Below are 23298 nucleotides of genomic sequence, written 5' to 3'. Positions count from 1 at the left end.
TCTCTATCAATGCTGAGGACACGGCAGTTATCCCTGCTGTACCCTGTGTCCACCAATCAGCTGTCACTCTCTATCTGTGCTGAGGACACGGCAGTTATCCCTGCTGTACCCTGAGGCCACCAATCAGCTGTCATTCTCTATCTGTGCTGAGGACACGGCAGTTATCCCTGCTGTACCCTGAGGTCACCAATCAGCTGTCACTCTCTATCTGTGCTGAGGACACGGCAGTTATCCCTGCTGTACCCTGAGGCCACCAATCAGCTGTCATTCTCTATCTGTGCTGAGGACATGGTAGTTATCCCTGCTGTACCCTGAGGCCACCAATCAGCTGTCACTCTCTATCTGTACTGAGGACACGGCAGTTATCCCTGCTGTACCCTGAGGCCACCAATCAGCTGTCACTCTCTATCAGTGCTGAGGACATGGCAGTTATCCCTGCTGCACCCTGAGGCCACCAATCAGCTTTCACTCTCTATCTGTACTGAGGACACGGCAGTTATCCCTGCTGTACCCTGAGGCCACCAATCAGCTGTCACTCTCTATCAGTGCTGAGGACACGGCAGTTATCTCTGCTGTACCCAGAGGCCACCAATCAGCTGTCACTCTCTATCTGTGCTGAGGACACGGCTGTTATCCCTGCTGTACCCTGAGGCCACCAATCAGCTGTCATTCTCTATCTGTGCTGAGGACACGGCAGTTATCCCTGCTGTGTACCCTGAGGCCACCAATCAGCTGTCATTCTCTACCTGTGCTGAGGACACGGCAGTTATCCCTGCTGTACCCTGAGGCCACCAATCAGCTGTCATTCTCTATCTGTGCTGAGGACACGGCAGTTATCCCTGCTGTACCCTGAGGCCACCAATCAGCTGTCACTCTCTATCAGTGCTGAGGACATGGCAGTTATCCCTGCTGTACCCTGAGGCCACCAATCAGCTGTCATTCTCTATCTGTGCTGAGGACACGGCAGTTATCCCTGCTGTACCCTGAGGCCACCAATCAGCTGTCATTCTCTATCTGTGCTGAGGACACGGCAGTTATCCCTGCTGTACCCTGAGGCCACCAATCAGCTGTCACTCTCTATCAGTGCTGAGGACATGGCAGTTATCCCTACTGTACCCTGAGGCCACCAATCAGCTGTCACTCTCTATATGTGCTGAGGACATGGCAGTTATCTCTGCTGTATCCTGAGGCCACCAATCAGCTGTCACTCTCTATCTGTGCTGAGGACACGGCAGTTATCCCTGCTGTACCCTGAGGCCACCAATCAGCTATCACTCTCTATCTGTGCTGAGGACACGGCAGTTATCCCTGCTGTACCCTGAGGCCACCAATCAGCTGTCACTCTCTATCAGTGCTGAGGACAAGGCAGTTATCCCTGCTGTACCCAGAGGCCACCAATCATCTGTCACTCTCTATCTGTGCTGAGGACACGGCAGTTATCCCTGCTGTACCCTGAGGCCACCAATCAGCTGTCATTCTCTATATGTGCTGGGGACTCGGCAGTTATCCCTGCTGCACCCTGAGGCCACCAATCAGCTGTCACTCTCTGTCAGTGCTGAGGACACGGCAGTTATCCCTGCTGTACCCTGAGGCCACCAATCAGCTGTCATTCTCTATCTGTGCTGAGGACACGGCAGTTATCCCTGCTGTACCCTGAGGCCACCAATCAGCTGTCACTCTCTATCAGTGCTGAGGACATGGCAGTTATCCCTGCTGTACCCTGAGGCCACCAATCAGCTGTCACTCTCTGTCAGTGCTGAGGACACGGCAGTTATCCCTGCTGTACCCTGTGTCCACCAATCAGCTGTCATTCTCTATCTGTGCTGAGGACACGGCAGTTATCCCTGCTGTGCCCTGAGGCCACCAATCAGCTGTCACTCTCTATCTGTGCTGAGGACATGGCAGTTATCCCTGCTGTATCCTGAGGCCACCAATCAGCTGTCACCCCCTATCTGTGCTGAGGACAAGGCAGTTATCCCTGCTGTACCCTGAGGCCACTAATCAGCTGTCACTCTCTATCTGTGCTGAGGACACGGCAGTTATCTCTGCTGTACCCTGAGGCCACCAATCAGCTGTCACTCTCTATCTGTACTGAGAACACGGCAGTTATCCCTGCTGTACCCTGAGGCCACCAATCAGCTGTCACTCTCTATCAGTGCTGAGGACACGGCACTTATCCCTGCTGTACCCTGAGGCCACCAAATAGCTGTCATTCTCTATCTGTGCTGAGGACACGGCAGTTATCCCTGCTGTACCCTGAGGCCACCAATCAGCTGTCACTCTCTATCAATGCTGAGGACACGGCAGTTATCCCTGCTGTACCCTGTGTCCACCAATCAGCTGTCACTCTCTATCTGTGCTGAGGACACGGCAGTTATCCCTGCTGTACCCTGAGGCCACCAATCAGCTGTCATTCTCTATCTGTGCTGAGGACACGGCAGTTATCCCTGCTGTACCCTGAGGTCACCAATCAGCTGTCACTCTCTATCTGTGCTGAGGACACGGCAGTTATCCCTGCTGTACCCTGAGGCCACCAATCAGCTGTCATTCTCTATCTGTGCTGAGAACATGGTAGTTATCCCTGCTGTACCCTGAGGCCACCAATCAGCTGTCACTCTCTATCTGTACTGAGGACACGGCAGTTATCCCTGCTGTACCCTGAGGCCACCAATCAGCTGTCACTCTCTATCAGTGCTGAGGACATGGCAGTTATCCCTGCTGCACCCTGAGGCCACCAATCAGCTTTCACTCTCTATCTGTACTGAGGACACGGCAGTTATCCCTGCTGTACCCTGAGGCCACCAATCAGCTGTCACTCTCTATCAGTGCTGAGGACACGGCAGTTATCTCTGCTGTACCCAGAGGCCACCAATCAGCTGTCACTCTCTATCTGTGCTGAGGACACGGCTGTTATCCCTGCTGTACCCTGAGGCCACCAATCAGCTGTCATTCTCTATCTGTGCTGAGGACACGGCAGTTATCCCTGCTGTGTACCCTGAGGCCACCAATCAGCTGTCATTCTCTACCTGTGCTGAGGACACGGCAGTTATCCCTGCTGTACCCTGAGGCCACCAATCAGCTGTCATTCTCTATCTGTGCTGAGGACACGGCAGTTATCCCTGCTGTACCCTGAGGCCACCAATCAGCTGTCACTCTCTATCAGTGCTGAGGACATGGCAGTTATCCCTGCTGTACCCTGAGGCCACCAATCAGCTGTCATTCTCTATCTGTGCTGAGGACACGGCAGTTATCCCTGCTGTACCCTGAGGCCACCAATCAGCTGTCATTCTCTATCTGTGCTGAGGACACGGCAGTTATCCCTGCTGTACCCTGAGGCCACCAATCAGCTGTCACTCTCTATCAGTGCTGAGGACATGGCAGTTATCCCTACTGTACCCTGAGGCCACCAATCAGCTGTCACTCTCTATATGTGCTGAGGACATGGCAGTTATCTCTGCTGTACCCTGAGGCCACCAATCAGCTGTCACTCTCTATCTGTGCTGAGGACACGGCAGTTATCCCTGCTGTACCCTGAGGCCACCAATCAGCTATCACTCTCTATCTGTGCTGAGGACACGGCAGTTATCCCTGCTGTACCCTGAGGCCACCAATCAGCTGTCACTCTCTATCAGTGCTGAGGACAAGGCAGTTATCCCTGCTGTACCCAGAGGCCACCAATCAGCTGTCACTCTCTATCTGTGCTGAGGACACGGCAGTTATCCCTGCTGTACCCTGAGGACACCAATCAGCTGTCATTCTCTATATGTGCTGAGGACATGGCAGTTATCTCTGCTGTACCCTGAGGCCACCAATCAGCCGTCACTCTCTATCTGTGCTGAGGACATGGTAGTTATCCCTGCTGTACCCTGAGGCCACCAATCAGCTGTCACTCTCTATCTGTGCTGAGGACATGGTAGTTATCCCTGCTGTACCCTGAGGCCACCAATCAGCTGTCACTCTCTATCAGTGCTGAGGAAAAGGCAGTTATCCCTGCTGTACCCTGAGGCCACCAATCAGCTGTCATTCTCTATCAGTGCTGAGGACAAGGCAGTTATCCCTGCTGTACCCTGAGGACACCAATCAGCTGTCATTCTCTATCTGTGCTGAGGACACGGCAGTTATCCCTGCTGTACCCTGAGGCCACCAATCAGCTGTCATTCTCTATCTGTGCTGAGGACACGGCAGTTATCCCTGCTGTACCCTGAGGCCACCAATCAGCTGTCACTCTCTATCAGTGCTGAGGACACGGCAGTTATCCCTGCTGTACCCTGAGGCCACCAATCAGCTGTCATTCTCTATCTGTGCTGAGGACACGGCAGTTATCCCTGCTGTACCCTGAGGCCACCAATCAGCTGTCACTCTCTATCAGTGCTGAGGACACGGCAGTTATCCCTGCTGTACCCTGAGGCCACCAATCAGCTGTCACTCTCTATCAGTGCTGAGGACAAGGCAGTTATCCCTGCTGTACCCTGAGGCCACTAATCAGCTGTCATTCTCTATCAGTACTGAGGACACGGCAGTTATCCCTGCTGTACCCTGAGGCCACCAATCAGCTGTCACTCTCTATCTGTGCTGAGGACACGGCAGTTATCCCTGCTGTACCCTGAGGCCACCAATCAGCTGTCACTCTCTATCTGTGCTGAGGACACGGCAGTTATCCCTGCTGTACCCTGAGGCCACCAATCAGCTGTCATTCTCTATATGTGCTGGGGACTCGGCAGTTATCCCTGCTGCACCCTGAGGCCACCAATCAGCTGTCACTCTCTGTCAGTGCTGAGGACACGGCAGTTATCCCTGCTGTACCCTGAGGCCACCAATCAGCTGTCATTCTCTATCTGTGCTGAGGACACGGCAGTTATCCCTGCTGTACCCTGAGGCCACCAATCAGCTGTCACTCTCTATCAGTGCTGAGGACATGGCAGTTATCCCTGCTGTACCCTGAGGCCACCAATCAGCTGTCACTCTCTATCTGTGCTGAGGACACGGCAGTTATCCCTGCTGTGCCCTGAGGCCACCAATCAGCTGTCACTCTCTATCTGTACTGAGGACACGGCAGTTATCCCTGCTGTACCCTGAGGCCACCAATCAGCTGTCACTCTCTATCAGTGCTGAGGACACGGCAGTTATCCCTGCTGTATCCTGAGGCCACCAATCAGACGTCACCCCCTATCTGTGCTGAGGACAAGGCAGTTATCCCTGCTGTATCCTGAGGCCACCAATCAGCTGTCACCCCCTATCTGTGCTGAGGACAAGGCAGTTATCCCTGCTGTACCCTGAGGCCACTAATCAGCTGTCACTCTCTATCTGTGCTGAGGACACGGCAGTTATCTCTGCTGTACCCTGAGGCCACCAATCAGCTGTCACTCTCTATCTGTACTGAGAACACGGCAGTTATCCCTGCTGTACCCTGAGGCCACCAATCAGCTGTCACTCTCTATCAGTGCTGAGGACACGGCACTTATCCCTGCTGTACCCTGAGGCCACCAAATAGCTGTCATTCTCTATCTGTGCTGAGGACACGGCAGTTATCCCTGCTGTACCCTGAGGCCACCAATCAGCTGTCACTCTCTATCAATGCTGAGGACACGGCAGTTATCCCTGCTGTACCCTGTGTCCACCAATCAGCTGTCACTCTCTATCTGTGCTGAGGACACGGCAGTTATCCCTGCTGTACCCTGAGGCCACCAATCAGCTGTCATTCTCTATCTGTGCTGAGGACACGGCAGTTATCCCTGCTGTACCCTGAGGCCACCAATCAGCTGTCACTCTCTATCTGTGCTGAGGACACGGCAGTTATCCCTGCTGTACCCTGAGGCCACCAATCAGCTGTCATTCTCTATCTGTGCTGAGGACATGGTAGTTATCCCTGCTGTACCCTGAGGCCACCAATCAGCTGTCACTCTCTATCTGTACTGAGGACATGGCAGTTATCCCTGCTGTACCCTGAGGCCACCAATCAGCTGTCACTCTCTATCAGTGCTGAGGACATGGCAGTTATCCCTGCTGCACCCTGAGGCCACCAATCAGCTTTCACTCTCTATCTGTACTGAGGACACGGCAGTTATCCCTGCTGTACCCTGAGGCCACCAATCAGCTGTCACTCTCTATCAGTGCTGAGGACACGGCAGTTATCTCTGCTGTACCCAGAGGCCACCAATCAGCTGTCACTCTCTATCTGTGCTGAGGACACGGCTGTTATCCCTGCTGTACCCTGAGGCCACCAATCAGCTGTCATTCTCTATCTGTGCTGAGGACATGGCAGTTATCCCTGCTGTACCCTGAGGCCACCAATCAGCTGTCATTCTCTATCTGTGCTGAGGACATGGCAGTTATCCCTGCTGTACCCAGAGGCCACCAATCAGCTGTCACTCTCTATCTGTGCTGAGGACACGGCTGTTATCCCTGCTGTACCCTGAGGCCACCAATCAGCTGTCATTCTCTATCTGTGCTGAGGACACGGCAGTTATCCCTGCTGTACCCTGAGGCCACCAATCAGCTGTCATTCTCTATCTGTGCTGAGGACACGGCAGTTATCCCTGCTGTACCCTGAGGCCACCAATCAGCTGTCACTCTCTATCTGTGCTGAGGACACGGCAGTTATCCCTGCTGTACCCTGAGGCCACCAATCAGCTTTCACTCTCTATCTGTGCTGAGGACACGGCAGTTATCCCTGCTGTACCCTGAGGCCACCAATCAGCTGTCATTCTCTATCTGTGCTGAGGACATGGTAGTTATCCCTGCTGTACCCTGAGGCCACCAATCAGCTGTCACTCTCTATCTGTACTGAGGACATGGCAGTTATCCCTGCTGTACCCTGAGGCCACCAATCAGCTGTCACTCTCTATCAGTGCTGAGGACATGGCAGTTATCCCTGCTGCACCCTGAGGCCACCAATCAGCTTTCACTCTCTATCTGTACTGAGGACACGGCAGTTATCCCTGCTGTACCCTGAGGCCACCAATCAGCTGTCACTCTCTATCAGTGCTGAGGACACGGCAGTTATCTCTGCTGTACCCAGAGGCCACCAATCAGCTGTCACTCTCTATCTGTGCTGAGGACACGGCTGTTATCCCTGCTGTACCCTGTGGCCACCAATCAGCTGTCATTCTCTATCTGTGCTGAGGACATGGCAGTTATCCCTGCTGTACCCTGAGGCCACCAATCAGCTGTCATTCTCTATCTGTGCTGAGGACACGGCAGTTATTCCTGCTGTACCCTGAGGCCACCAATCAGCTGTCACTCTCTATCTGTGCTGAGGACATGGCAGTTATCCCTGCTGTACCCTGAGGCCACCAATCAGCTGTCACTCTCTATCTGTGCTGAGGACATGGCAGTTATCCCTGCTGTACCCTGAGGCCACCAATCAGCTGTCACTCTCTATCTGTGCTGAGGACACGGCAGTTATCCCTGCTGCACCCTGAGGCCACCAATCAGCTGTCACTCTCTATCTGTGCTGAGGACACGACAGTTATCCCTGCTGCACCCTGAGGCCACCAATCAGCTGTCACTCTCTATCTGTGCTGAGGACATGGCAGTTATCCCTGCTGTACCCTGAGGCCACCAATCAGCTGCCACTCTCTATCTGTGCTGAGGACACGGCTGTTATCCCTGCTGTACCCTGAGGCCACCAATCAGCTGTCATTCTCTATCTGTGCTGAGGACACGGCAGTTATCCCTGCTATACCCTGAGGCCACCAATCAGCTGTCACTCTCTATCAGTGCTGAGGACATGGCAGTTATCCCTGCTGTACCCTGAGGCCACCAATCAGCTGTCATTCTCTATCAGTGCTGAGGACATGGCAGTTATCTCTGCTGTACCCTGAGGCCACCAATCAGCTGTCACTCTCTATCAGTGCTGAGGACATGGCAGTTATCCCTGCTGTACCCTGAGGCCACCAATCAGCTGTCACTCTCTATCTGTACTGAGGACATGGTAGTTATCCCTGCTGTACCCTGAGGCCACCAATCAGCTGTCATTCTCTATCTGTGCTGAGGACACGGCAGTTATCCCTGCTGTACCCAGAGGCCACCAATCAGCGGTCACTCTCTATCTGTGCTGAGGACACGGCAGTTATCCCTGCTGTACCCTGAGGCCACCAATCAGCTGTCACTCTCTATCAGTGCTGAGGACACGGCAGTTATCCCTGCTGTACCCTGAGGCCACCAATCAGCTGTCACTCTCTATCTGTGCTGAGGACACGGCAGTTATCTCTGCTGTACCCTGAGGCCACCAATCAGCTGTCACTCTCTATCTGTGCTGAGGACACGGCAGTTATCCCTGCTGTACCCTGAGGCCACCAATCAGCTGTCACTCTCTATCTGTGCTGAGGACACGGCAGTTATCCCTGCTGTACCCTGAGGCCACCAATCAGCTGTCACTCTCTATCTGTGCTGAGGACACGGCAGTTATCCCTGCTGTACCCTGAGGCCACCAATCAGCGGTCACTCTCTGTGCTGAGGACACGGCAGTTATCCCTGCTGTATCCTGAGGCCACCAGTCAGCTGTCATTCTCTATCTGTGCTGAGGACACGGCAGTTATCCCTGCTGTACCCTGAGGCCACCAAACAGCTGTCACTCTGTATCAGTGCTGAGGACACGGCAGTTATCCCTGCTGTACCCTGAGGCCACCAATCAGCTGTCACTCTCTATCTGTGCTGAGGACACGGCAGTTATCCCTGCTGTACCCTGAGGCCACCAATCAGCTGTCACTCTCTATCTGTGCTGAGGACACATTTATTTTGTTATTGTTTTGCCCAGATGGAATATTGGTGCCAATGGAGGACCCAACCGCAAGATGCCACGGAAGACGCTGGAGGTTCTGGTGGTGAAGAGGAGAAGCCAGAGGCTGTGGTCATTACCAGGGGTGAGAGCTGACATGGTAGCATGAGAATAGTCACCAATAATAAGATTTGTTCTTATAAGTTACTGGCTGTCCCTCAGCATCCCTCCTAGACATTCCGATTTTCCTGGGACTATCCCGGGATGGGAGGTACCAGTCCTGTGCCATCCCAGTGTATACAGAGTACGGGCACAGTGGTAGCCATGCCTGGGACTATCCCGTGATGGGAGGTACCAGTCCTGTGCCACCCCAGTGTATACAGAGTATGGGCACAGTGGTAGCCATGCCTGGGACTATCCCGGGATGGGAGGTACCAGTCCTGTGCCACCCCAGTGTATACAGAGTATGGGCACAGTGGTAGCCATGCCTGGGACTATCCTGGGATGGGAGGTACCAGTCCTGTGCCACCCCAGTGTATACAGAGTATGGGCACAGTGGTAGCCATGCCTGGGACTATCCCGGGATGGGAGGTACTAGTCCTGTGCCACCCCAGTGTATACAGAGTATGGGCACAGTGGTAGCCATGCCTGGGACTATCCTGGGATGGGAGGTACCAGTCCTGTGCCACCCCAGTGTATACAGAGTATGGGCACAGTGGTAGCCATGCCTGGGGCTATCCCGGGATGGGAGGTACCAGTCCTGTGCCACCCCAGTGTATACAGAGTACGGGCACAGTGGTAGCCATGCCTGGGACTATCCCGGGATGGGAGGTACCAGTCCTGTGCCACCCCAGTGTATACAGAGTATGGGCACAGTGGTAGCCATGCCTGGGACTATCCCGGGATGGGAGGTACCAGTCCTGTGCCACCCCAGTGTATACAGAGTATGGGCACAGTGGTAGCCATGCCTGGGACTCTCCCGGGATGGGAGGTACCAGTCCTGTGCCACCCCAGTGTATACAGAGTATGGGCACAGTGGTAGCCATGCCTGGGACTATCCCGGGATGGGAGGTACCAGTCCTGTGCCACCCCAGTGTATACAGAGTATGGGTACAGTGGTAGCCATGCCTGGGACTATCCCGGGATGGGAGGTACCAGTCCTGTGCCACCCCAGTGTGTACAGAGTATGGGCACAGTGGTAGCCATGCCTGGGACTATCCCGGGATGGGAGGTACCAGTCCTGTGCCACCCCAGTGTATACAGAGTATGGGCACAGTGGTAGCCATGCCTGGGACTATCCCGTGATGGAAGGTACCAGTCCTGTGCCACCCCAGTGTGTACAGAGTATGGGCACAGTGGTAGCCATGCCTGGGACTATCCCGGGATGGGAGGTACCAGTCCTGTGCCACCCCAGTGTGTACAGAGTATGGGCACAGTGGTAGCTATGCCTGGGACTATCCCGGGATGGGAGGTACCAGTCCTGTGCCACCCCAGTGTGTACAGAGTATGGGCACAGTGGTAGCCATGCCTGGGACTATCCCGGGATGGGAGGTACCAGTCCTGTGCCACCCCAGTGTATACAGAGTATGGGCACAGTGGTAGCCATGCCTGGGACTATCCTGGGATGGGAGGTACCAGTCCTGTGCCACCCCAGTGTGTACAGAGTATGGGCACAGTGGTAGCCATGCCTGGGACTATCCCGGGATGGGAGGTACCAGTCCTGTGCCACCCCAGTGTATACAGAGTATGGGCACAGTGGTAGCCATGCCTGGGACTATCCCGGGATGGGAGGTACCAGTCCTGTGCCACCCCAGTGTATACAGAGTATGGGCACAGTGGTAGCTATGCCTGGGACTATCCCGGGATGGGAGGCACCAGTCCTGTGCCACCCCAGTGTATACAGAGTATGGGCACAGTGGTAGCCATGCCTGGGACTATCCCGGGATGGGAGGCACCAGTCCTGTGCCACCCCAGTGTATACAGAGTATGGGCACAGTGGTAGCCATGCCTGGGACTATCCTGGGATGGGAGGTACCAGTCCTGTGCCACCCCAGTGTGTACAGAGTATGGGCACAGTGGTAGCCATGCCTGGGACTATCCTGGGATGGGAGGTACCAGTCCTGTGCCACCCCAGTGTGTATACAGAGTATGGGCACAGTGGTAGCCATGCCTGGGACTATCCTGGGATGGGAGGTACCAGTCCTGTGCCACCCCAGTGTATACAGAGTATGGGCACAGTGGTAGCCATGCCTGGGACTATCCTGGGATGGGAGGTACCAGTCCTGTGCCACCCCAGTGTATACAGAGTATGGGCACAGTGGTAGCCATGCCTGGGACTATACCGGGATGGGAGGTACCAGTCCTGTGCCACCCCAGTGTGTACAGAGTATGGGCACAGTGGTAGCCATGCCTGGGACTATCCCGGGATGGGAGGTACCAGTCCTGTGCCACCCCAGTGTATACAGAGTATGGGCACAGTGGTAGCCATGCCTGGGACTATCCCGGGATGGGAGGTACCAGTCCTGTGCCACCCCAGTGTATACAGAGTATGGGCACAGTGGTAGCCATGCCTGGGACTATCCCGGGATGGGAGGTACCAGTCCTGTGCCACCCCAGTGTATACAGAGTATGTGCACAGTGGTAGCCATGCCTGGGACTATCCCGGGATGGGAGGTACCAGTCCTGTGCCCCCCCTGTGTATACAGAGTATGGGCACAGTGGTAGCCATGCCTGGGACTATCCTGGGATGGGAGGTACCAGTCCTGTGCCACCCCAGTGTATACAGAGTATGGGCACAGTGGTAGCCATGCCTGGGAATATCCTGGGATGGGAGGTACCAGTCCTGTGCCACCCCAGTGTATACAGAGTATGGTTACAGTGGTAGCCATGCCTGGGACTATCCCGGGATGGGAGGTACCAGTCCTGTGCCACCCCAGTGTATACAGAGTATGGGCACAGTGGTAGCCATGCCTGGGACTATCCCGGGATGGGAGGTACCAGTCCTGTGCCACCCCAGTGTGTACAGAGTATGGGCACAGTGGTAGCCATGCCTGGGACTATCCCGGGATGGGAGGCACCAGTCCTGTGCCACCCCAGTGTGTACAGAGTATAGGTACAGTGGTAGCCATGCCTGGGACTATCCCGGGATGGGAGGTACCAGTCCTGTGCCACCTCAGTGTATACAGAGTATGGGCACAGTGGTAGCCATGCCTGGGACTATCCCGGGATGGGAGGTACCAGTCCTGTGCCACCCCAGTGTGTACAGAGTATGGGTACAGTGGTAGCCATGCCTGGGACTATCCCGTGATGGGAGGTACCAGTCCTGTGCCACCCCAGTGTATACAGAGTATGGGCACAGTGGTAGCCATGCCTGGGACTATCCCGGGATGGGAGGTACCAGTCCTGTGCCACCCCAGTGTATACAGTGTATGGGCACAGTGGTAGCCATGCCTGGGACTATCCCGGGATGGGAGGTACTAGTCCTGTGCCACCCCAGTGTATACAGAGTATGGGCACAGTGGTAGCTATGCCTGGGACTATCCCGGGATGGGAGGTACCAGTCCTGTGCCACCCCAGTGTATACAGAGTATGGGCACAGTGGTAGCCATGCCTGGGACTATCCCGGGATGGGAGGTACCAGTCCTGTGCCACCCCAGTGTATACAGAGTATGGGCACAGTGGTAGCCATGCCTGGGACTATCCTGGGATGGGAGGTACCAGTCCTGTGCCACCCCAGTGTATACAGAGTATAGGCACAGTGGTAGCCTTGCCTGGGACTATCCCCGGATGGGAGGTACCAGTCCTGTGCCACCCCAGTGTATACAGAGTATAGGCACAGTGGTAGCCATGCCTGGGACTATCCCGGGATGGGAGGTACCAGTCCTGTGCCACCCCAGTGTATACAGAGTATGGGCACAGTGGTAGCCATGCCTGGGACTATCCCGTGATGGGAGGTACCAGTCCTGTGCCACCCCAGTGTATACAGAGTATGGGCACAGTGGTAGCCATGCCTGGGACTATCCCGGGATGGAAGGTACCAGTCCTGTGCCACCCCAGTGTATACAGTGTATGGGCACAGTGGTAGCCATGCCTGGGACTATCCCGGGATGGGAGGTACTAGTCCTGTGCCACCCCAGTGTATACAGAGTATGGGCACAGTGGTAGCTATGCCTGGGACTATCCCGGGATGGGAGGTACTAGTCCTGTGCCACCCCAGTGTGTACAGAGTATGGGCACAGTGGTAGCCATGCCTGGGACTATCCTGGGATGGGAGGTACCAGTCCTGTGCCACCCCAGTGTGTACAGAGTATGGGCACAGTGGTAGCCATGCCTGGGACTATCCTGGGATGGGAGGTACCAGTCCTGTGCCACCCCAGTGTATACAGAGTATGGGCACAGTGGTAGCCATGCCTGGGACTATCCCGGGATGGGAGTAACCAGTCCTGTGCTACCCCAGTGTATACAGAGTATGGGCACAGTGGTAGCCATGCCTGGGACTATCCCGGGATGGGAGGTACCAGTCCTGTGCCACCCCAGTGTATACAGAGTATGGGCACAGTGGTAGCCATGCCTGGGACTATCCTGGGATGGGAGGTACCAGTCCTGTGCCACCCCAGTGTATACAGTGTATGGGCACAGTGGTAGCCATGCCTGGGACTATCCCGGGATGGGAGGTACCAGTCCTGTGCCACCCCAGTGTATACAGAGTATGGGCACAGTGGTAGCCATGCCTGGGACTATTCTGGGATGGGAGGTACCAGTCCTGTGCCACCCCAGTGTATACAGAGTATGGGCACAGTGGTAGCCATGCCTGGGACTATCCCGGGATGGGAGGTACCAGTCCTGTGCCACCCCAGTGTATACAGAGTATGGGCACAGTGGTAGCCATGCCTGGGACTATCCTGGGATGGGAGGTACCAGTCCTGTGCCACCCCAGTGTATACAGAGTATGGGCACAGTGGTAGCCATGCCTGGGACTATCCTGGGATGGGAGGTACCAGTCCTGTGCCACCCCAGTGTGTACAGAGTATGGGCACAGTGGTAGCCATGCCTGGGACTATCCCGTGATGGGAGGTACCAGTCCTGTGCCACCCCAGTGTATACAGAGTATGGGCACAGTAGTAGCCATGCCTGGGACTATCCTGGGATGGGAGGTACCAGTCCTGTGCCACCCCAGTGTATACAGAGTATGGGCACAGTGGTAGCCATGCCTGGGACTATCCCGGGATGGGAGGTACCAGTCCTGTGCCACCCCAGTGTATACAGAGTATGGGCACAGTGGTAGCCATGCCTGGGACTATCCCGGGATGGGAGGTACCAGTCCTGTGCCACCCCAGTGTATACAGAGTATGGGCACAGTGGTAGCCATGCCTGGGACTATCCTGGGATGGGAGGTACCAGTCCTGTGCCACCCCAGTGTATACAGAGTATGGGCACAGTGGTAGCCATGCCTGGGACTATCCCGGGATGGGAGGTACCAGTCCTGTGCCACCCCAGTGTATACAGAGTATGGGCACAGTGGTAGCCATGCCTGGGACTATCCCGGGATGGGAGGTACCAGTCCTGTGCCACCCCAGTGTATACAGAGTATGGGCACAGTGGTAGCCATGCCTGGGACTATTCTGGGATGGGAGGTACCAGTCCTGTGCCACCCCAGTGTATACAGAGTATGGGCACAGTGGTAGCCATGCCTGGGACTATCCCGGGATGGGAGGTACCAGTCCTGTGCCACCCCAGTGTATACAGAGTATGGGCACAGTGGTAGCCATGCCTGGGACTATCCTGGGATGGGAGGTACCAGTCCTGTGCCACCCCAGTGTATACAGAGTATGGGCACAGTGGTAGCCATGCCTGGGACTATCCTGGGATGGGAGGTACCAGTCCTGTGCCACCCCAGTGTGTACAGAGTATGGGCACAGTGGTAGCCATGCCTGGGACTATCCCGTGATGGGAGGTACCAGTCCTGTGCCACCCCAGTGTATACAGAGTATGGGCACAGTGGTAGCCATGCCTGGGACTATCCTGGGATGGGAGGTACCAGTCCTGTGCCACCCCAGTGTATACAGAGTATGGGCACAGTGGTAGCCATGCCTGGGACTATCCCGGGATGGGAGGTACCAGTCCTGTGCCACCCCAGTGTATACAGAGTATGGGCACAGTGGTAGCCATGCCTGGGACTATCCTGGGATGGGAGGTACCAGTCCTGTGCCACCCCAGTGTATACAGAGTATGGGCACAGTGGTAGCCATGCCTGGGACTATCCTGGTATGGGAGGTACCAGTCCTGTGCCACCCCAGTGTATACAGAGTATGGGCACAGTGGTAGCCATGCCTGGGACTATCCCGGGATGGGAGGCACCAGTCCTGTGCCACCCCAGTGTGTACAGAGTATGGGCACAGTGGTAGCCATGCCTGGGACTATCCCGGGATGGGAGGTACCAGTCCTGTGCCACCCCAGTGTATACAGAGTATGGGCACAGTGGTAGCCATGCCTGGGACTATCCTGGGATGGGAGGTACCAGTCCTGTGCCACCCCAGTGTATACAGAGTATGGGCACAGTGGTAGCCATGCCTGGGACTATCCTGGGATGGGAGGCACCAGTCCTGTGCCACCCCAGTGTATACAGAGTATGGGCACAGTGGTAGCCATGCCTGGGACTATCCCGGGATGGGAGGTACCAGTCCTGTGCCACCCCAGTGTATACAGAGTATGGGCACAGTGGTAGCCATGCCTGGGACTATCCCGGGATGGGAGGTACCAGTCCTGTGCCACCCCAGTGTGTATACAGAGTATGGGCACAGTGGTAGCCATGCCTGGGACTATCCCGGGATGGGAGGTACCAGTCCTGTGCCACCCCAGTGTGTATACAGAGTATGGGCACAGTGGTAGCCATGCCTGGGACTATCCCGGGATGGGAGGTACCAGTCCTGTGCCACCCCAGTGTATACAGAGTATGGGCACAGTGGTAGCCATGCCTGGGACTATCCCGGGATGGGAGGTACCAGTCCTGTGCCACCCCAGTGTATACAGAGTATGGGCACAGTGGTAGCCATGCCTGGGACTATCCCGGGATGGGAGGTACCAGTCCTGTGCCACCCCAGTGTATACAGAGTATGGGCACAGTGGTAGCCATGCCTGGGACTATCCCAGGATGGGAGGTACCAGTCCTGTGCCACCCCAGTGTGTACAGAGTATGGGCACAGTGGTAGCCATGCCTGGGACTATCCCGGGATGGGAGGTACCAGTCCTGTGCCACCCCAGTGTATACAGAGTATGGGCACAGTGGTAGCCATGCCTGGGACTATCCCGGGATGGGAGGTACCAGTCCTGTGCCACCCCAGTGTATACAGAGTATGTGCACAGTGGTAGCCATGCCTGGGACTATCCTGGGATGGGAGGTACCAGTCCTGTGCCACCCCAGTGTATACAGAGTATGGGCACAGTGGTAGCCATGCCTGGGACTATCCCGGGATGGGAGGTACCAGTCCTGTGCCACCCCAGTGTATACAGAGTATGGGCACAGTGGTAGCCATGCCTGGGACTATCCCGGGATGGGAGGTACCAGTCCTGTGCCACCCCAGTGTATACAGAGTATGGGCACAGTGGTAGCCATGCCTGGGACTATCCCGGGATGGGAGGTACCAGTCCTGTGCCACCCCAGTGTATACAGAGTATGGGCACAGTGGTAGCCATGCCTGGGACTATCCCGGGATGGGAGGTACCAGTCCTGTGCCACCCCAGTGTATACAGAGTATGGGCACAGTGGTAGCCATGCCTGGGACTATCCCGGGATGGGAGGTACCAGTCCTGTGCCACCCCAGTGTATACAGAGTATGGGCACAGTGGTAGCCATGCCTGGGACTATCCCGGGATGGGAGGCACCAGTCCTGTGCCACCCCAGTGTATACAGAGTATGGGCACAGTGGTAGCCATGCCTGGGACTATCCCGGGATGGGAGGCACCAGTCCTGTGCCACCCCAGTGTATACAGAGTATGGGCACAGTGGTAGCCATGCCTGGGACTATCCCGGGATGGGAGGTACCAGTCCTGTGCCACCCCAGTGTGTACAGAGTATGGGCACAGTGGTAGCCATGCCTGGGACTATCCCGGGATGGGAGGTACCAGTCCTGTGCCACCCCAGTGTATACAGAGTATGGGCACAGTGGTAGCCATGCCTGGGACTATCCCGGGATGGGAGGTACCAGTCCTGTGCCACCCCAGTGTATACAGAGTATGGGCACAGTGGTAGCCATGCCTGGGACTATCCCGGGATGGGAGGTACCAGTCCTGTGCCACCCCAGTGTGTACAGAGTATGGGCACAGTGGTAGCCATGCCTGGGACTATCCCGGGATGGGAGGTACCAGTCCTGTGCCACCCCAGTGTGTACAGAGTATGGGCACAGTGGTAGCCATGCCTGGGACTATCCTGGGATAGGAGGTACCAGTCCTGTGCCACCCCAGTGTATACAGAGTATGGGCACAGTGGTAGACATGCCTGGGACTATCCTGGGATGGGAGGTACCAGTCCTGTGCCACCCCAGTGTGTACAGAGTATGGGCACAGTGGTAGCCATGCCTGGGACTATCCTGGGATGGGAGGTACCAGTCCTGTGCCACCCCAGTGTATACAGAGTATGGGCACAGTGGTAGCCATGCCTGGGACTATCCTGGGATGGGAGGTACCAGTCCTGTGCCACCCCAGTGTGTACAGAGTATGGGCACAGTGGTAGCCATGCCTGGGACTATCCCGTGATGGGAGGTACCAGTCCTGTGCCACCCCAGTGTGTACAGAGTATGGGCACAGTGGTAGCCATGCCTGGGACTATCCCGGGATGGGAGGTACCAGTCCTGTGCCACCCCAGTGTGTACACAGTATGAGCACAGTGGTAGCCTTGCCTGGGACTATCCCGGGATGGGAGGTACCAGTCCTGTGCCACCCCAGTGTATACAGAGTATGGGCACAGTGGTAGCCATGCCTGGGACTATCCCGGGATGGGAGGTACCAGTCCTGTGCCACCCCAGTGTATACAGAGTATGGGCACAGTGGTAGCCATGCCTGGGACTATCCCGGGATGGGAGGCACCAGTCCTGTGCCACCCCAGTGTATACAGAGTATGGGCACAGTGGTAGCCATGCCTGGGACTATCCCGGGATGGGAGGTACCAGTCCTGTGCCACCCCAGTGTGTACAGAGTATGGGCACAGTGGTAGCCATGCCTGGGACTATCCCGGGATGGGAGGTACCAGTCCTGTGCCCCCCCCTGTGTATACAGAGTATGGGCACAGTGGTAGCCATGCCTGGGACTATCCCGGGATGGGAGGTACCGGTCCTCTGCCACCCCAGTGTATACAGAGTATGGGCACAGTGGTAGCCATGCCTGGGACTATCCCGGGATGGGAGGTACCAGTCCTGTGCCACCCCAGTGTATACAGAGTATGGGCACAGTGGTAGCCATGCCTGGGACTATACCGGGATGGGAGGTACCAGTCCTGTGCCACCCCAGCGTATACAGAGTATGGGCACAGTGGTAGCCATGCCTGGGACTATACCGGGATGGGAGGTACCAGTCCTGTGCCACCCCAGTATGTACAGAGTATGGGAACAGTGGTAGCCATGCCTGGGACTATCCTGGGATGGGAGGTACCAGTCCTGTGCCACCCCAGTGTATACAGAGTATGGGCACAGTGGTAGCCATGCCTGGGACTATCCTGGGATGGGAGGTACCAGTCCTGTGCCACCCCAGTGTATACAGAGTATGGGCACAGTGGTAGCCATGCCTGGGACTATCCCGGGATAGGAGGTACCAGTCCTGTGCCACCCCAGTGTATACAGTGTATGGGCACAGTGGTAGCCATGCCTGGGACTATCCCGGGATGGGAGGTACCAGTCCTGTGCCACCCCAGTGTATACAGAGTATGGGCACAGTGGTAGCCATGCCTGGGACTATCCCGGGATGGGAGGTACCAGTCCTGTGCCACCCTAGTGTGTACAGAGTATGGGTACAGTGGTAGCCATGCCTGGGACTATCCGGGATGGGAGGCACCAGTCCTGTGCCACCCCAGTGTATACAGAGTATTGGCACAGTGGTAGCCATGCCTGGGGCTATCCCGGGATGGGAGGTACCAGTCCTGTGCCACCCCAGTGTGTATACAGAGTATGGGCACAGTGGTAGTCATGCCTGGGACTATCCTGGGATGGGAGGTACCAGTCCTGTGCCACCCCAGTGTGTACAGAGTATGGGTACAGTGGTAGCCATGCCTGGGACTATCCTGGGATGGGAGGTACCAGTCCTGTGCCACCCCAGTGTATACAGAGTATGGGCACAGTGGTAGCTATGCCTGGGACTATACCGGGATGGGAGGTACCAGTCCTGTGCCACCCCAGTATGTACAGAGTATGGGAACAGTGGTAGCCATGCCTGGGACTATCCCGGGATGGGAGGTACCAGTCCTGTGCCACCCCAGTGTATACAGGGTATGGGCACAGTGGTAGCCATGCCTGGGACTATCCTGGGATGGGAGGCACCAGTCCTGTGCCACCCCAGTGTATACAGAGTATGGGCACAGTGGTAGCCATGCCTGGGACTATCCCGGGATGGGAGGTACCAGTCCTGTTCCACCCCAGTGTATACAGAGTATGTGCACAGTGGTAGCCATGCCTGGGACTATCCTGGGATGGGAGGTACCAGTCCTGTGCCACCCCAGTGTGTACAGAGTATGGGCACAGTGGTAGCCATGCCTGGGACTATCCCGGGATGGGAGGTACCAGTCCTGTGCCACCCCAGTGTATACAGAGTATGGGCACAGTGGTAGCCATGCCTGGGACTATCCCGGGATGGGAGGTACCAGTCCTGTGCTACCCCAGTGTGTACAGAGTATGGGCACAGTGGTAGCCATGCCTGGGACTATCCAGGGATGGGAGGTACCAGTCCTGTGCCACCCCAGTGTATACAGAGTATGGGCACAGTGGTAGCCATGCCTGGGACTATCCCAGGATGGGAGGTACCAGTCCTGTGCTACCCCAGTGTATACAGAGTATGGGCACAGTGGTAGCCATGCCTGGGACTATCCCGGGATGGGAGGTACCAGTCCTGTGCTACCCCAGTGTGTACAGAGTATGGGCACAGTGGTAGCCATGCCTGGGACTATCCGGGGATGGGAGGTACCAGTCCTGTACCACCCCAGTGTGTACAGAGTATGGGCACAGTGGTAGCCATGCCTGGGACTATCCCGGGATGGGAGGTACCAGTCCTGTGCCACCCCAGTGTATACAGAGTATGGGCACAGTGGTAGCCATGCCTGGGACTATCCCGGGATGGGAGGTACCAGTCCTGTGCCACCCCAGTGTATACAGAGTATGGGCACAGTGGTAGCTATGCCTGGGACTATACCGGGATGGGAGGTACCAGTCCTGTGCCACCCCAGTGTGTACAGAGTATGGGCACAGTGGTAGCCATGCCTGGGACTATACCGGGATGGGAGGTACCAGTCCTGTGCCACCCCAGTGTATACAGAGTATGGGCACAGTGGTAGCCATGCCTGGGACTATCCCGGGATGGGAGGTACCAGTCCTGTGCAACCCCAGTGTATACAGAGTATGGGCACAGTGGTAGCCATGCCTGGGACTATCCTGGGATGGGAGGTACCAGTCCTGTGCCACCCCAGTGTATACAGAGTATGGGCACAGTGGTAGCCATGCCTGGGACTATCCCGGGATGGGAGGTACCAGTCCTGTGCTACCCCAGTGTATACAGAGTATGGGCTCAGTGGTAGCTATGCCTGGGACTATCCTGGGATGGGAGGTACCAGTCCTGTGCCACCCCAGTGTATACAGAGTATGGGCACAGTGGTAGCTATGCCTGGGACTATCCTAGGGATGGGAGGTACCAGTCCTGTGCCACCCCAGTGTATACAGAGTATGGGCACAGTGGTAGCCATGTCTGGGACAATCCCGGGATGGGAGGTACCAGTCCTGTGCCACCCCAGTGTATACAGAGTATGGGCACAGTGGTAGCTATGCCTGGGACTATCCTGGGATGGGAGGTACCAGTCCTGTGCCACCCCAGTGTATACAGAGTATGGGCACAGTGGTAGCCATGCCTGGGACTATCCTGGGATGGGAGGTACCAGTCCTGTGCCACCCCAGTGTGTACAGAGTATGGGTACAGTGGTAGCCATGCCTGGGACTATCCCGGGATGGGAGGTACCAGTCCTGTGCTACCCCAGTGTATACAGAGTATGGGCACAGTGGTAGCTATGCCTGGGACTATCCTGGGATGGGAGGTACCAGTCCTGTGCCACCCCAGTGTATACAGAGTATGGGCACAGTGGTAGCCATGCCTGGGACTATCCTGGGATGGGAGGTACCAGTCCTGTGCCACCCCAGTGTATACAGAGTATGGGCACAGTGGTAGCAATGCCTGGGACTATCCCGGGATGGGAGGTACCAGTCCTGTGCCACCCCAGTGTTTACAGAGTATGGGTACAGTGGTAGCCATGCCTGGGACTATCCCGGGATGGGAGGTACCAGTCCTGTGCCACCCCAGTGTGTATAGAGTATGGGCACAGTGGTAGCCATGCCTGGGACTATACCGGGATGGGAGGTACCAGTCCTGTGCCACCCCAGTGTATACAGAGTATGGGCACAGTGGTAGCCATGCCTGGGACTCTCCCGGGATGGGAGGTACCAGTCCTGTGCCACCCCAGTGTATACAGAGTATGGGCACAGTGGTAGCCATGCCTGGGACTATCCCGGGATGGGAGGTACCAGTCCTGTGCCACCCCAGTGTATACAGAGTATGGGCACAGTGGTAGCCATGCCTGGGACTATCCAGGGATGGGAGGTACCAGTCCTGTGCCACCCCAGTGTATACAGAGTATGGGCACAGTGGTAGCCATGCCTGGGACTATCCCGGGATGGGAGGTACCAGTCCTGTGCCACCCCAGTGTGTACAGAGTATGGGCACAGTGGTAGCCATGCCTGGGACTATCCCGGGATGGGAGGTACCAGTCCTGTGCCACCCCAGTGTGTACAGAGTATGGGCACAGTGGTAGCCATGCCTGGGACTATCCCGGGATGGGAGGTACCAGTCCTGTGCCACCCCAGTGTATACAGAGTATGGGCACAGTGGTAGCTATGCCTGGGACTATCCCGGGATGGGAGGTACCAGTCCTGTGCTACCCCAGTGTATACAGAGTATGGGCACAGTGGTAGCCATGCCTGGGACTATCCTGGGATGGGAGGTACCAGTCCTGTGCCACCCCAGTGTATACAGAGTATGGGCACAGTGGTAGCCATGCCTGGGACTATCCCGGGATGGGAGGCACCAGTCCTGTGCCACCCCAGTGTATACAGAGTATGGGCATAGTGGTAGCCATGCCTGGGACTATCCCGGGATGGGAGGTACCAGTCCTGTGCCACCCCAGTGTATACAGAGTATGGGCACAGTGGTAGCCATGCCTGGGACTATCCCGGGATGGGAGGTACCAGTCCTGTGCTACCCCAGTGTATACAGAGTATGGGCACAGTGGTAGCCATGCCTGGGACTATCCCGGGATGGGAGGTACCAGTCCTGTGCCACCCCAGTGTATACAGAGTATGGGCACAGTGGTAGCCATGCCTGGGACTATCCCGGGATGGGAGGCACCAGTCCTGTGCCACCCCAGTGTATACAGAGTATGGCACAGTGGTAGCCATGCCTGGGACTATCCCGGGATGGGAGGTACCAGTCCTGTGCCACCCCAGTGTATACAGAGTATGGGCACAGTGGTAGCCATGCCTGGGACTATCCTGGGATGGGAGGTAACAGTCCTGTGCCACCCCAGTGTATACAGAGTATGGGCACAGTGGTAGCCATGCCTGGGACTATACCGGGATGGGAGGTACCAGTCCTGTGCCACCCCAGTGTGTACAGAGTATGGGCACAGTGGTAGTCATGCCTGGGACTATACCGGGATGGGAGGTACCAATCCTGTGCCACCCCAGTGTATACAGAGTATGGGCACAGTGGTAGCTATGCCTGGGACTATACCGGGATGGGAGGTACCAGTCCTGTGCCACCCCAGTGTATACAGAGTATGGGCACAGTGGTAGCCATGCCTGGGACTATCCCGGGATGGGAGGTACCATTCCTGTGCCACCGCAGTGTATACAGAGTATGGGCACAGTGGTAGCCATGCCTGGGACTATACCGGGATGGGAGGTACCAGTCCTGTGCCACCACAGTGTGTACAGAGTATGGGCACAGTGGTAGCCATGCCTGGGACTATCCCGGGATGGGAGGTACCAGTCCTGTGCCACCCCAGTGTGTACAGAGTATGGGCACAGTGGTAGCTATGCCTGGGACTATACCGGGATGGGAGGTACCAGTCCTGTGCCACCCCAGTGTGTACAGAGTATGGGCACAGTGGTAGTCATGCCTGGGACTATCCCGGGATGGGAGGTACTAGTCCTGTGCCACCCCAGTGTATACAGAGTATGGGCACAGTGGTAGCCATGCCTGGGACTATCCCGGGATGGGAGGTACCAGTCCTGTGCCACCCCAGTGTATACAGAGTATGGGTACAGTGGTAGCCATGCCTG

The 23298-nt window shown here is 56.4% G+C and overlaps 1 protein-coding gene across 1 annotated transcript in view; it reads left to right on the top strand.

Annotated features, from left to right (window-relative positions):
* The window catches only part of TRPM2 (transient receptor potential cation channel subfamily M member 2), a 539198-nt gene that overhangs the window by 456973 nt on the left and 58927 nt on the right, over positions 1-23298 (top strand). The window contains exon 30 of the mRNA XM_068263660.1: positions 8759-8864. Within this exon, the coding sequence (XP_068119761.1) occupies positions 8759-8864 (106 nt within the window). The remainder of the gene's footprint in view (positions 1-8758; positions 8865-23298) is intronic.

The sequence above is a fragment of the Hyperolius riggenbachi genome, chromosome 2, assembly GCF_040937935.1.
Source record: "Hyperolius riggenbachi isolate aHypRig1 chromosome 2, aHypRig1.pri, whole genome shotgun sequence".
Lineage (NCBI taxonomy): Eukaryota > Metazoa > Chordata > Amphibia > Anura > Hyperoliidae > Hyperolius > Hyperolius riggenbachi.
Note: the sequence above shows the minus strand (reverse complement) of the source record. Positions and strands in the feature narration are given on the sequence as shown.